The 14,689-nt window shown below is 39.2% G+C and overlaps 1 protein-coding gene across 4 annotated transcripts in view; it reads right to left on the bottom strand.

Moving 5' to 3' along the window:
* Positions 1-14,689, bottom strand: part of khdrbs3 (KH domain containing, RNA binding, signal transduction associated 3) — a 90,966-nt gene that overhangs the window by 28,132 nt on the left and 48,145 nt on the right. For all 4 annotated transcript variants that reach the window (XR_013280359.1, XR_013280360.1, XM_077507697.1 and 1 more), the window contains exons 3-6: positions 14,247-14,363; positions 5,864-6,010; positions 5,153-5,292; positions 2,808-2,988 (exon numbers count right to left, since the gene is read on the bottom strand). Coding sequence is in view for 2 of the 4 variants with exons in the window: in XM_077507697.1 (XP_077363823.1) it covers positions 2,808-2,988; positions 5,153-5,292; positions 5,864-6,010; positions 14,247-14,363 (585 nt within the window). In the remaining 2 variants the exon portion in view is untranslated. The remainder of the gene's footprint in view (positions 1-2,807; positions 2,989-5,152; positions 5,293-5,863; positions 6,011-14,246; positions 14,364-14,689) is intronic.

The raw sequence follows: 14,689 nt of genomic DNA, 5'->3' as shown, positions 1-14,689 counted from the left end.
GTATTTAGTGATATGCCCGTGGCACCACTTACACACAGTGTAATGTATGAAGTTAAAATGACTTTACTGTCTTTTATTTTTATTTTTTTTAGTCACTTCAATGCATTAGCTAGTGGAATAACTAGGGTGCCACAGGAGAATGACTGTGACCTCTCACTACTTTTGTTTTTACTTATTTTCTACTACCGTAACCGTATGCAATTTCTGCACGCTAGTAGGACAATTTTGGAATACTAGTAGGGCAAATACATGCTACTAGTTAGGCAAAACTGTGTACTCATTTAAATCTGTCCTACTAATACTACTACGACTGATGATAACTAGTCACTTCAGAGCACTAGTGGATTGATCAGGGCATACAGTCTTACTAGTAAAACAATTTTCCACTAACGCCTACCACTACTGTATGATATTTCTCCAAACTAATAGGACTATTTTGGTATACTAGTTGAGCAACTACACGTTAACAGTGAGGCAAAATAACTAGTGGGCATTCTGGTTATTAGTGCGTGAAATATGCCTACAGGTTGTGTGCTAGTCCAGCACATTCGTTAAGTAGTAATTTAGTCATAATTCAATCGCTTGCTAGGTGGAGCAAAAGTGGCACGAGTCGCGTGGAAACAAACAGTTTACACAAGCACAATATTGAGCTTTTGTACATAACAGCAATGCATATAAACCACCTACAATCTCTAATAATATTGAGGCGCTTACTTGTTAATGCACACACACCGAGTTCTTCCACATATTGACCCGCTTCACAAGCATATTACGTTCCCCTTCATCTGACAATTATTGTAGATCTTGAACAGAGAAGGACAAAACATCCCTAATGAAAATTAAATTACACTAAAAAATTAGCCACCAAAAGGTGCTAGAACTGCACAAATTGAAATCAACCTGACTGACTTTTTTTTTAACAGATGTGTTCCCTTTAAATATTGTGAACACGACGACTACGATATTGTGGCAGTTTTAATATCACAATATCACAATATTGCTCTTATCGTTACATCCCTAACTAGTTTATGTATGAAATTTATTCAAGGATATGAATGAAATGCTTAAACTTAGACAGGCGAATACCAATGCCTGGTATTGGTATTGGGCAGATAGCAGACCTTATTTCAAGGTATTGAAGATATTGGCCACCCTCTTGTGGCTGTTTTACAATCAGCCTACTAAGTAGAAATTACAACAATTGAACAATGACAATAATTTCATGTATTTTTTAAGGAAAAATGTGATATTCGGATATAGTCTTTTTAAATTAGCAAGACAAGAAATACAGTGTGTAAAGTGCCACATGGAAATTGTGGGAAAAAAATGCATCGAATGTCTTCTTTAATAAAAAACAAAAAAACAAAACAAAAAAAAAACATGTTTTACAAGTCCATGAATGAATGCATGTTAAACCGTGAGCAAAGCAGCAACGTCACTTTGTCATGTCACTGATGACTACAAAAGGGGTTTGTCAGCACCTGAAGGGGACCGCTTGTCTCGCGACGCTGATTTATTCGGATAACACGGCGCAACTCATTCTGCCTCTAATTTGCCGTGATGTGCTTAGATTTATCATCTGGCAGATGTCGGGCTCTTTTTTTTTTTTTTTTTTCCTGTCCCCCACCAAATACACAGGTGCCGGTGTCGGGGGATGTCGTTTACAACGGTGACAATGATGGGAAACAGCTGGTCCAGGAGTCATTCTCGCGACCTCCACGCATTTGAATCGCGACCCGCTGAATAAACCTGTCACATGTGCTTAGGCGAAGGCCGCTGCGGTAATATCCCATGTCGGCCACCTCTTTTCTTGCATCTCTTAAACATATCATGTTGACCCCATGCAGCTTGATGGAGCGGCACAGGACTTTTTTTTATATTTTTTTTCGGCAAATGCAGAAAGGCATCACTTCATCTTTTGGAGATTTAGATATCACACTTTTGTTTTTTTTGACTGCAGGCAAGAAATATACCCCAATACATTCTCCTTCCCATACTTCATGCTGCAATGCAATGCAGTGCAATTCCAAACTATAATCCAGCCATCCATCTATTTCTTATACTCCTTGTCCAGCTGACTTTGGGGAAAAGGGGTATATAATGGTTGATCTGGTACTTTGAAATAATTTAGAATAAGGCACAATTAAGTCTGTATAAGTCACAAAGTCAAAGCTGACTTTGCATTTTGTTATTGACAAAATAATACATCGTAGGGGGTTGAGCCAATTAGTCGACTTTATGACTGTCAACTACCATATAATGCCATGAATAACACTTGATTTTTTTGGACAAAAAAAAAAAAATCCAAAATCAATGGGGAGTATATACTTTGACAGAACTTAATGATAGGTATGGGGGGGGGAGTTTTTAACCTGAATTTAAAAGCATTTACACTTTATTGGTATGTTTTTTTAAGCCTTATTCATTCATATCATTTACTAATTTAAAGGGATACTTCACTTATTTAGCCCATTCTAGCAATAAAAAGTTAATATTTTGTCTAATTAATTTGAAAATTTCATTATTTTTCACGTACAATTAGTACCTTTCAAAACACATTTTGCAACTTGCTGTCGACTGGAAATGACCTCACAAGGACTCAGGTAACCAATCACAGCTCACCTGTTTTCTAGGTTTGGTCATGTGACATTCACAAGCTGAGCTGTGATTGGTGATTATTTTTTTTGGTCCCTATCTTGTAAATTGCACACGTTGAATTCATTGAACAAATTACTAGTAACACTTTTCATAGCTGACATCATAATGTTCTTCTTCAGACCACAAACTAGTGCGCAACAGACACTTACATATTCGTCATAAGTGTCCTGGACAATGGGTGGCGCTGGTCTGTATCCGGTTGCTGGGGGGGCTCCCCTGGCTCGTTGCACCCCTCTGCCCCTGGCAGACTGTGTGCGGCTGGGTGGGGCTCCCCTGGGTGCCGCTCCTCTGGGCATGGCCGCATGCAAAGGGGGTACTCCTCCTCGACTCCTGACAAACACAAATGTTAGCTGAATGTGCATGAAACCACAAGTCAAGTTTTTTGCATTACCAAGCACAATGTAGTAAGAAAAATGGACGCATGTGTGCTTAGTCAACATCCCGGCAAAGCATTTAAGGATGCTGTTACACTCATAGCATTGTATACCATCAATGTTTCTGTAATGTGCTGGGGTTGGATCCCAAAAACGCAGACACAAATAAGACAACTATTTATTCATATCAAGAGGCGTGAAAAAATTTGACTAGACGAGAAACAACGACAGTTACACAGGTAATAATCCGCCAAAAACACACTTCTCAGAAAGCTTATATCGATCTGATTGGTTGTGGCTAGACATGTGGGTAACAGGACTGACATGGAATTATCTGATTGGCTGTTGACTAGATAAAGAGATTAAAGATTCCTGACATCACATAGCTTAAGACCAGTTGAAACTAGATGCTGGTTACATCAGTTTAAAACAGACACTTGACCTCACGGTCATGACCCAAACATAACCCTTGCATGACAGTAAACATAACCCTTACATGACCCTAGTCACGACAGTATGCATAACCCTTGCATGACCCTAGTCATGACAGTAAGCATAACCCTTGCATGACCCTAGTCATGACAGTAAACATAACCCTTGAATGACACTAGTCATGAGTGTAAACATAACCCTTGCATGAGCCTAGTCAGGACAATTTTGAAGCTGACGCTGTGTCTCCTGATGACATCCCCAAGGGGAAGCAAATGAAGATTAAAAAGTATTGGGCCTAAAATTGAACCTTGGGGAACACCACATTTATTTCATGGGTTCTGGAGATACATGCATACATTACTACCACACAGTCTTCTTTTTGATGGTGGTAGCTTGCCAGTCAGATAATGCCTTCACTCAGTGAGATCGAGTGAGAAAAAAAAAAAAAAACGCATCTACTGTATGTTTGCAGTCAAAGGCTGGCTGACCTTGCGGTTTGTTAAAAACGGTGCAGCTTTTATCGTGTCGGCTAAATCTTCTTAAGGGCAGTAAAATGATGTGAAGCAACAGAAAAACCCACCAAAAGGTGGCTCGGAAGGTCATTTGCTTTCTATGCTTTCTGTTGCGCCAGTCGGTTTCTTAAGACCATCCGGGACAGCGGTGGATGTTTACTTGATAGAAATGAGAACAGGCTGATGCTGAGGAGGTTGAGGGGCAATCTTTTCTCGAACACTTTTTTTTTTTTTTTTTTAATCCGCACTCTGTGAATTGAAAGCAAAAATGAAACTCCCATTGCAAACAAACAGCAAACTGTACTCGACCTTCATCGTATATACTGATTTTTTTTTTATAACCAGATTACGCATGCTATGCACTAATTACAGCTTGAATTAAAACCTAGCCAATTATATCCAAACTATAGCAATGTAAACAACCTGTGTGTCCTTGTTTAACTTAGATGTGTTGCTGTATTTTTATTGCAAATATAAACAAATGTGCACTTTGTGGGTTTTTCTTCAAACTTCAAAGCGCAAACAATCTTAGAATGGCCACCAGTATTTTTTATTTTGTGCGACATCTAAAAAGGAACCGAGACTGGAAGCTCAGAGGGATGACAGAGAAGAAAGCGTTGCCCTGAAGATCACTTGCAGATAAAGGCGTTTATGCTAATATTTTCATTGTAAAAGTGCAAGCGCTTGTAAGACTAAATATAGGATAGGAATACTTTGGCATAAACAAAACATTTCAGTACTTTTCAGAGGACACCTTGTTGGTCCATTCTGAATTGGAACCTGTACGTAATGCACTGGACGTCCTTGATTAGTAGACTAGATATGGGATGTTAATTGAAAAAGTGATTTTTAACACACAGGTGGACGTGGTTATGCATGACGAGACAACGTATCAAAAACACTAACCAGACAAAAGACAACATGAACACCCAAAATACAAAGAAAAACCCAACCCCACCAGTACAAAACACTCCAATTTTGGGGCTTGTCTTGTACAAAATGACCCAAATAATTTGAGGTTATGTTGTACAAAATGACAATTTTTGGGTCGTCTTGAACGAAGCAACCCACGTTTGTTCTTTTTTTTGTTTGTTTGTTTTGTTTGTCACACACACACACGCTCACACACACATATGCATCCAAAAACACACGCACACAGGATGTGAAGCAGGTTACCTGGGGGGTCCTGGCACAGGTGTCCCTCTTGCACGGGTGGCTGACTTGCCCCTCACCGCTGGCACCTTGGCATCCTCCGAGCCTCCGTTCAGGTACGTGAGCTCCTGCAGCTGGGCCTGTCTGATCTCATCGTTGTAATCCTGCACACAAATTTAAAAAGAACACTCTCGCATGTGCGCGCACACACACAGCAATAGGCTCACTTTCAATTAAACTGTATTCAATTACAGATGTTATCTCCAGGGCTACAGCGCCAGGAACATCTAATTAGCGTCCTTTACAGTGCTGCTGTTCATGAGATAGTAAAAAAATAAATACAATAGAGGCAGACCATTTGCCTTTTGCATGCAACGACATTGGAATAGAATCACAAAAACATTTAAATGTGTTTTGACATGACTCTTATGTGTCAATGTACTCCATGGGGACAGAAGAAAAAAAGTCTTGGTTCGGTTGCGAGTGCGGATAATTAATGAGATGTAAATCAGTATAGCTGAGAGCATTGCAGAGATCATCTATAATAAATGGCGGGAGAGTAAATAAGCTCGGTGCGGCATACTGCTACCTCGGAGGATACGGTGGTGGGAGCGTCCCTCCTTAATGTGTGTGGATATGTGTGTGATTTAAAAAAAAAAAAAAAAAAAAAAAAAAAAGGTCATTGTTCCGTTGAGGACATTTGTCATTGTTAGGACGTGTGTGCGCGCAACATACTGGTATAAGAAACTTCTTGATCTCCTCTAAGGCGTGGCCCATCCTGGCGTAGGCCTCAGCCGGCGGGGCGAAGACCTCGATGAGGACGTGCAGGTCTTCGTTGAGGTGCTGGTATTTGGTCTCGCCGCTCTGGCGCAGCTCCTCTTCCTGACGAGGCAAAAAAAAATAAAAAATTGAGCTAAATGGGATGCCAGTTAGCTGTCAGCTCGCGCGATTGGCCCACATTTCCCATTACGGCGAGCGAATGATGCTTTACTGGAGGAGATGTTTCTCGGGGGCTCTTGTAAACAGGCATCCTTAGAATTATTTGGACTGCAGATGTCAGTCATGACTGGTTGCTTTTGTCCTGTCACTTCCTCAAATGAGAATTTGGCTGCATTTGAAATTCAAGCCGGTTAGTCAATTGACAGTAAATACAAGCAATGTTAACATTCATGTTGATAAAAAAAAAAAAAACACAAAAAAAACAGTTACAATATTGTTTACAGAGCTATTAAATATTTTTTAGAATTATTCTACCGATTAAGCAAGGAATCGTTGATTTTTTATTATTATTATTTTTATTATTTTTTAAGTGCAGTACAAAATGATTTTTTCCCACCCGTTGATACTTTATGAATCCAGTCTGCTTTCATGTACTACAAAAACTAGATAATTATTATTGTTGAAATGCTATATTAAGAATAGTTGCCGATTAATTTGATAATTGTTTAGTTGTTTCGTAAATTAATTTTGACACCTCAGTATTTAGTGATTTTGACGGTAAACTGGTTTGTAACGATAGAATCTCTGCCATCACCAAAGCTTTTCATGGTGCATTAGCATTAGCCTACATGCTAATGCTACCATTTCAAATTGTGTGTAGTGCAAGTACAAATGTTCATGCTCAAATCCAGTCATGATTGTTTGAGTACATTATGCAATATATATATATATATATATATATATATATATATATATATATATATATATATTTTTTTTTTTTTTTTTTCAAGTGCTAGAATGCACATATGATAGCTAGTTTTGGCCCCATTCCATTTAACTTGAATAATAAGACAAGGTGTAACTACAATGTGAATTGTTAATGGAAAAATGTTCTACTAAATATGAAGTGAAGCTGCAATGCCGAGTCTAAAACAATAGTTATTGGATAGAAAGAGTTAAAGTATCAATAGTATTTTCATTTGTGGAGGCAGCACTTCACAACCAAGTCGCCAAAACGGACAGTGAAACATGCCAAAGACAAGCACTGACGTTGGGCCAGTGTTTACTGTGGTCCTGTATTTGTCACTTACAGTGATGTCAATTGCTATGGTTCTATATTTGTCACTCTTATTTTGTCATATAAGCCTTTATTGTGTCATACGAATGGAACATGATCCGAGCTGGAGTTACTGAGCGATACATTCGTTGATGTTTTTTAGCCGAGGATTCTTGGTCAATTTTTCTTCATCAAGTTCTTTCTTCGAGGCCATCTGCATCCAGCCTTGCTCTCTGTTCTTACTTTGTATTTTTTTGTATAAAAAGTCTCTGTTTTTTGTGTCCTGTGTACTTTTGGATCCAATTTCTCACGTGACATATTACACCTCTTCTTCAAGAAAGTGGCGAGAATGTGTTTGCCAGAGGCTCCTAAACCAAATTTGTACATCTACACATTAATCAGCTTGTCAGTTCAGACAGCATAGCAGACATTAAGTCTGTTAGGAGCATATGCTGCTTTCGAGTTTGTTTCACATGTCACTTTTATTTCCATCCTACTTTCACCAGCTTGAGACTAAAAATGCTTTCAGGGGAAGAATTACGCGAGCTTTAATCCCTCCACAACTTCAATTTTTTGATCATTCGTCGCCACTTGAGTTGTAAAGCTAAATGTTGAAGGTCTTTTTTTAAGTGGAGTTAAGCCCACTTAAAAAAAGACCCTACAAGCCTCACACCTCGCTCAGGACCACGATGGCAAATGATAGCATGTTAACAGCGGCGGGCTGTGGACCACTTAGGCCCAGACAGAAACAGGCCAGGATAATGTTGATGGCGGGAAATAGGACGGCAAAAAGCCCCAAATGTCTCTGATAGCATCACACAAAGAAACAACAGGTTCAGTGTCCCACTTTCTCCCTTTTCCACTGAAAGAGTCTTCTCCGGGGCTTTCCGATTGTCGCTACTTCCTCTTTCCCTTCTCCCGCCTCAGCACCATGCGAGCCAGTGTCTCTGATGTCATCTAATTATAAATAACCTTCTTTTAAGAGCGCCTGTGGTATGTTAATGATATGGTAATTTCCTCCATAAATCTGGGCTTTTACCGAGCCGCCGGTGTTGAGTGTGTAAGCAAGAGTGTGAGGACAGACGCGGATCTGGCCCTGCCTTTCCCTTTCATGTGTTGGGATATTTGCATTGGGAAAACAATCATTATTGTCTTAAAATGATGACTCAGTTTCATGGTACCGTTGAGTCATTTGGGCGCATCTGCTTTAAAATTCAAAGCATTGGTGGGGAAGCTATACAGTCTGTGACAGCCATGACATTGTAAGAACAGATCAAACCTCTGAGGTACTGTTTATATAATAAAAAAAAAAAAAAAAAACAAGCTCATAAATTAGAGAATGCAATTTCTGGTGAAATGGTGTGTGAAGGCTGAGACGATGAATCAAGTATTGTGGAATGAAACAGGAATGATATAAAATGACTTGGAATAAGATGAACAATTTAAAATCGGAAAATTTTGAACTGGTCAATAAATATAGAATTTAGAGGAGACAAACTAAAATATTTAAATCTTTGGTTATTATTTAGAAATTTTGCAGTAGGGATAACCAGAGCGGTTTAAAGTTGGAATGGTTTGAATCAGTCAAATATAAATAAATAAAAATTATTAATAATATATATATATATATATATATATATATATATATATATATATATATATATATATATATAGTTTGGCTTTTATTTTTTTTATTTTTATTTTACAGTAGGCATAGATTCAACACTTTAAAGTTGAAACAGTTTGAAGCTGTCCAAAGAAACATGGAAAGAGAAATTAAAAATATATATATAAATCTTATTTTGCTTTTTTATTTATTTATTTTTTTAATGCAGCTGGGATACAGTTTAAAATTGGAACATTTGTACCTGTCAAAAAAATGTAGAAACTAGAGAAGAATAGCACAACAATCTTTTCTTGTGTTTTTTTATTTTATTTATTTTTTATTTTTTTTTTTAAATGTGGGTATTTTCCATTCATCCATTTTCTTGACCGCTTATTCCTCACAGGGGTTGCTGTAGCCTATCTCAGCTGGCTTTGGGCAGTAGGCGGGGCACACCGTGGACTGGTTGCCAGCCAATCGCTGGGCACACAGAGGACGAACAATCATCTGTGGGTATTTTAATGGGGAAAATGTTGAACTTGTGGCAAATGTGACTGCATGGTGAAAATTGTTCCCAAGGTGAATTCAATGTGCTGATTGATTTAAATTTCAAATATGAACCATCGGAATCTGTTAAGTTTAATGTGCCATTGGGAATTAGTAGTGAATTTTTGGTGGTAAAATTTACAATTTTATGGAGAAAATGAAATTGTGGAAAATGAAAAATAGTAACCCTGAATAGCAAGAATTTTTGGGCTGTGTTGAACTTGGAATGGAGTGTCAGTGAATGAATTTGAAAAATAAGTGCTTAATGTAGAATATGTGAATTTATTGGTGACAATGTAGTAATATTACTGCTTTGGATTTCAAATCCGAACAATGTAAATGTGCAATGTTTAGCGTGCCATTGGGAATGAATGGAGAAATTTTGGTCGAAAATGTTTAATTTTGGGAAAACCGTGAATTTTGTTTTGACTTTTTGCAATGTGTTGAAGGTGTAGGATAATGCCGGATGTGTGAATGTCTCCGCCATGATCCGACAAAAATATAATCTCCAATCACCTTGCATTTATTACATTACTCGTATATGTAGTGGAAATGGCACCTGGTGGTATATCTCAGTCTACATGCCTGAACACCACCTGCATACAGAAGTTTTCAGAGTCACGGGGGCCGTGTTATCAGTGCCGATAAGATGCATCCATGATCCCGCCAACAGCAGTTAAGCAGCCCACAGCGACAGATTACAGCTGTCTGTTTCTCACATCTATTGGCGCTATCATCCTCCTCCGCCCCTCCACCCCCAATAAATCTTCTTCGACGTAGCGGTTCACCCTGGAAACGCACAGGGTGGACGCTGGTGCTTTTGAAGACAGGGTTTTGAGGGAAGGGAACAACTGAGTTAAATCCACTTTCAAATTAAATATTAAAGGAAGGTGTCTGGGGAAAAATGGGGAGGGATTATATGATGCTGCCAGCTCAGCATCAGGTGAAGAATCATGGCCAATCTACAGCGTCAGACATTTACTGGGAAGCAAAATGGAAGGAAGGCTATTAGGGGTGTGCATCTCTCCACAAAAGATGATTCAATCTAGTTTGAGGGGTGCGAAATGATTCAAGGACGGTTCGATTTCAATGTAGAAGGATTCGGTTCGACTCAGTCGGATTACCGATTCGATATTGTAGCCTACAGATCCGTTTGAGAGGGTTAGATGTAATTACTTTTGTTGTCATTTTACATACATTTGAATGCATACAGTCAAAATTCCGGTTTCTGAAAGTTTCGGGATAGCACGTTTAGATGCGTGAGCAGTATTACTCCCACATATTCAAATCCCTGTGACGCACGGACAACGTCAATATGCAATAAGACATAATTTCTGCTTTTAACTTTCTACGGTGTTTACATTCATGTAACTCATCACGCTAAGAAAGTAGTTGACTGTCTCCAAAAGTATGATTCTTTCCATGTTTGTTTGCCTCTGCTTGCGTATTTCAGGTAGGCTGCCAAACACACCGTTTTATATACGGTACAGTACACGCATATATGTGTCTATAAACTAAGTGTGGCATTTTCGTTGTACAGACAGATAACGTGAAAACACAGCGAAAAAAAATCTATTCAAGTTCGTCTCGCTTAGAGGGTGGCAACTGAAAATGGCCGCTGTGCATACTGTCCAAGTACTTCCTGTTTTCAAAAAGTCCAAGATTCCTTGCAGCTAGAGAATGCACAGAACACAAAATCAATGCCTTGTTCGATCGAGGTATTCCGGATATGTTTAAATGACCAACTATTGGGATAAGTAAAGGGGGGTTTTATTCAGGCTTGCGTGTATACAAGTTCTTTTAAGACTTAAATATTGGGTGAATATATTGGGTCATTGACTGTATGTAAACAGTCAATCTAAATGGAAGGCACACAGTTGAACTTCTTAGACATTTTCACGAAAATAGCCGCTTGTTTGTATGCCCAAGTTCATAACTTGATTGTTGGTTCAATTTTTATTCCCGAGTGAAAGCAAAAAATAAAAAATAAAAAATGGCCCAACAATTCGCAACTCAGGTAAGTTGAGGTACCACAATGTTTAGATCGCCATGTAGTGGGATTTCACAAAAAATATGGTACGATACCTTACGACAAATTATAGTTTAGAATTCATTGATTCACTAAGGTGTTAACATATTCAAGAATATAAAATGGCATCACCCATCCTTTTTGCAACATGTTCCATCCACTAACCAGGCAAGTAGGTGTCTTGATCACTCCAAACCCATTTCTTAGAAAGTTTGCTAATTTAACTGAATGTTACAGTGCATTCGCCTCAGCTTCGCTAATCAGTCAAGAAAGCAATCAATACATTTTCTGTTGTGATGACAACATGCGTTCTTTCATCTTTTCTGCTATTTGGTTAGTCATCGTGGCATAAATAGAAGCAGCAATCCCTCGGTTTACCTCCTGTGATGTGTTCCATCACGAAGGACTTCTTTCTGCCGGCAACATGAGCTAAAAAGCCTGCATTTCAACTCTCCATTTTGCTACGTATAAGTCGAATGCATTTGTTTAAAAAGAAAAACCCAAAAGTAGAATAAAAGGGATGCACCCTGACAATTAAAACAAGAATTCAATCACGCTGTAAGCGAAGCATAGTAAATTAATTTTTACGGTCTACGTTGGGATTGTGAGAGAAAGTCTCAGGGAGGAAAATGGATGAGTTAATTAAGGCGCTAACAAGAGGGGGGGGTCGTGCGACACAGATGCCTCTACATCATAGTGCCCTGACAGCGGCAGGACAGCCGAGGTGCCATAACGAGGCGGGCAGGCAGACTCGGTTGCCGACAGCTCGGTGCCTGCCGACACCTCCGCGCTGACGTGATTGTCAACACGAGAGCAGCAAATATTAGGGCAATTATCCGGCCGCTTTAAGGTGTCTCAGGGAAACACGGCGAGCAATGTACACTTTTATCTTCCCAACACACTGCTTGATTCGTGACTTGTGAAAGGACATTTTCGTCCACCGTAGGATGGAAACTTCACCACCTAAAGTGCAACTCGGAGGCAACGTGTGTTTTACCAACAGAAATTAAAATAGAAGTATCAGAACGTCTGTGGGAAGGAGGCGGCTGTATTTTTACTCCCTTTTAAAACGGCCTTCGGGTGTTTTGCCTGCACAAGCAGCCTGACTTCCTGGTTCACAGTCCCAGGAATTCCAAGCCTTGAAAACTGCTCAACTCCACACCAGAAACGTCAGCAAACAGAAGATAGGAGCATCTCTCTCTCCATTAATAAAGGAGGGAAGCCGCCACAAGCCGAGTTCAGCTGCCTGGTCTTAAATCGCACATGTGCAGACAGGTGCGGGTGCTTGGGTCAGCACATCTCCACGACGGATCTCTCCTGGACCGTCTGAGACTATTGATCACCATGATCAAAAAGAATACGCTGTATGATAACAGGAATTATTGTGGACGACAAATCACAGAGACGACGAGCCCGGCCAAGTCGATTTATTCCCCACTAACAAAGTGTGCAATCAATCCTGCTTCTTCTGAGCTGCCATTGGAGTCATTTATATCCTCTCTTTAGACACCCACATAACCATTGATGAATAGGCCATGTTAAGCGGAATTTTGCTCTCCTTTTCAGAAAATACATGGCTTTTAGTCCAAGAAATACCCAATTAGTCTTCAATCATAGCATTCAGCTTTACAATGTGTTGTCTGCTTTAGGCTTGCCTGCATGCATTAGTGTTCCTTTGTGGTACAATGAACAAAACCTTGAATTTTGCAGTGTTTGAATATTTTGGTTTGCATGTTCTCCCCGTGCCTGCATGGGTCTCTCCGGGTTCTCCAGGCTCCTCCCACATTCCAAAGACATGCGCGGCAGGTTAATTGGGTGCTCCGAATTGTCCCTTGTGTGTCCTGCAATTGGCTGGCAACCAGTTCAGCATCCAGCATCCCCCGCGACCCTTGTGAGGAGCAAGTGGTTAAGAAAATGGATGGATGGATGGATGAATGAATGAATGAATGAATATTTTGGTGTTTGGATAACTAAAAATTCTATCACCTAATCGAGAATTCAGATAAAAATGAAAAAATACATTTTTTGCTTGCTTAAACAGCAATTATAAAAACAGATTTTTTTTTTACCAAATAACCAACTGGTTTTCTTTTTTTTAAATGACTGAAATTTAAATTCTGTTGAGCAGCACACTAGTTTCCTTTTTAGAAATGTTAGTGAAATTTTAGACAAATTCCACCCCATAGATTCTGGTCTATGAGACGACGTGACAGTTCAGTAAGAATGTCAACTGTGTCAGGCGGTCAGCGTCAAAGTGTGCACTTATTTTCGTCTATTAAACTGCCTTCAACTTGAGCATTGCTAGATGCTGCTAACTAACAGTGGTCGTACAATACATTGTCAGTGCAATTAAGCCCTTAATTAGCAATTGAACGTGATTCCTGAACAAGTTGTGTTGTTGACGTTGGTAGAAACCATTTGTGACAGCAATATAAATGTCCCAAAAAACACTCAGTAAGACAGGTCAAGTCAGCCTGTGAGGTGCTGCCAGGAGCAACATCAAAATAAAAGCGCTCAAAGGCATTGATCTCCATTAATTATTTGATAAGGAACAATTTATTTTGAAGTTGGCCTGACGTTGTGTACTATTATGCTTACTAACTTCTCATTAGTTCCACTTTTGACAAAACATCTTTTAAATTGTAAGAAAGCAAGACAACCTTATATTGGATTTATTAATATTCATTATTAGTCACTAGTTTCCCATCTTCCAAATGTCAGTACGAGTTTTGCGAAAAAATGAATACATTTCACTTGAACTGTTGATCACAAGTGTGATGGTTCCTTATTTTGTTGACATTTTAAAAACTTAATGGGGGAACATTATGGGTGAGGCCGTGTTTACGACCATAAAACCCAAAACTGTAATTATATTTTTAAAATGGAGTTGGTCACTTACTGGCATGCATTTATTCTGAAGAGTTTAAAAGTGAAAGAGTTTTACCTTCTCTTTGTCCCGCATGGAGCCTTTGCCCAGAATGGACATCTTTGTGAGGGTGTCCTCCTGTAGCCTCTTTAACGAGTTCCCACGTGGCCCGAGAAGTTTGCCCACAAAGTTAAACTGCAAGAAAAAAAAAAAAAAAAAAAACACAGAGTGGAGGGGATCAATCAAGTAGCTGTTTGCTCGAGATAAAGCTCCAAGACGCTCCCGTCAATTTGACGTAGTTTTAACCTGGAGAAGCTCTTTCACGAAAGCTAATAAAACCTTTTCTTTCCTTGCTTGGTCGGATCAATACAGGCAGTAAATCAACCGTATTTTGTCACCGTGAGGGCTTTTGTTACATGAAGAAATAATCAAAGTCACCATCGATCATATGTTAGTGTTGAAATATTGGTGGATTACTGAATTACAGCCTCTCTTTTCCGAATTGTCAGTAACTCACAAGG

The sequence above is a fragment of the Festucalex cinctus genome, chromosome 19 (genome assembly GCF_051991245.1).
Source record: "Festucalex cinctus isolate MCC-2025b chromosome 19, RoL_Fcin_1.0, whole genome shotgun sequence".
In the NCBI taxonomy this organism is placed as follows: domain Eukaryota; kingdom Metazoa; phylum Chordata; class Actinopteri; order Syngnathiformes; family Syngnathidae; genus Festucalex; species Festucalex cinctus.
Note: the sequence above shows the minus strand (reverse complement) of the source record. Positions and strands in the feature narration are given on the sequence as shown.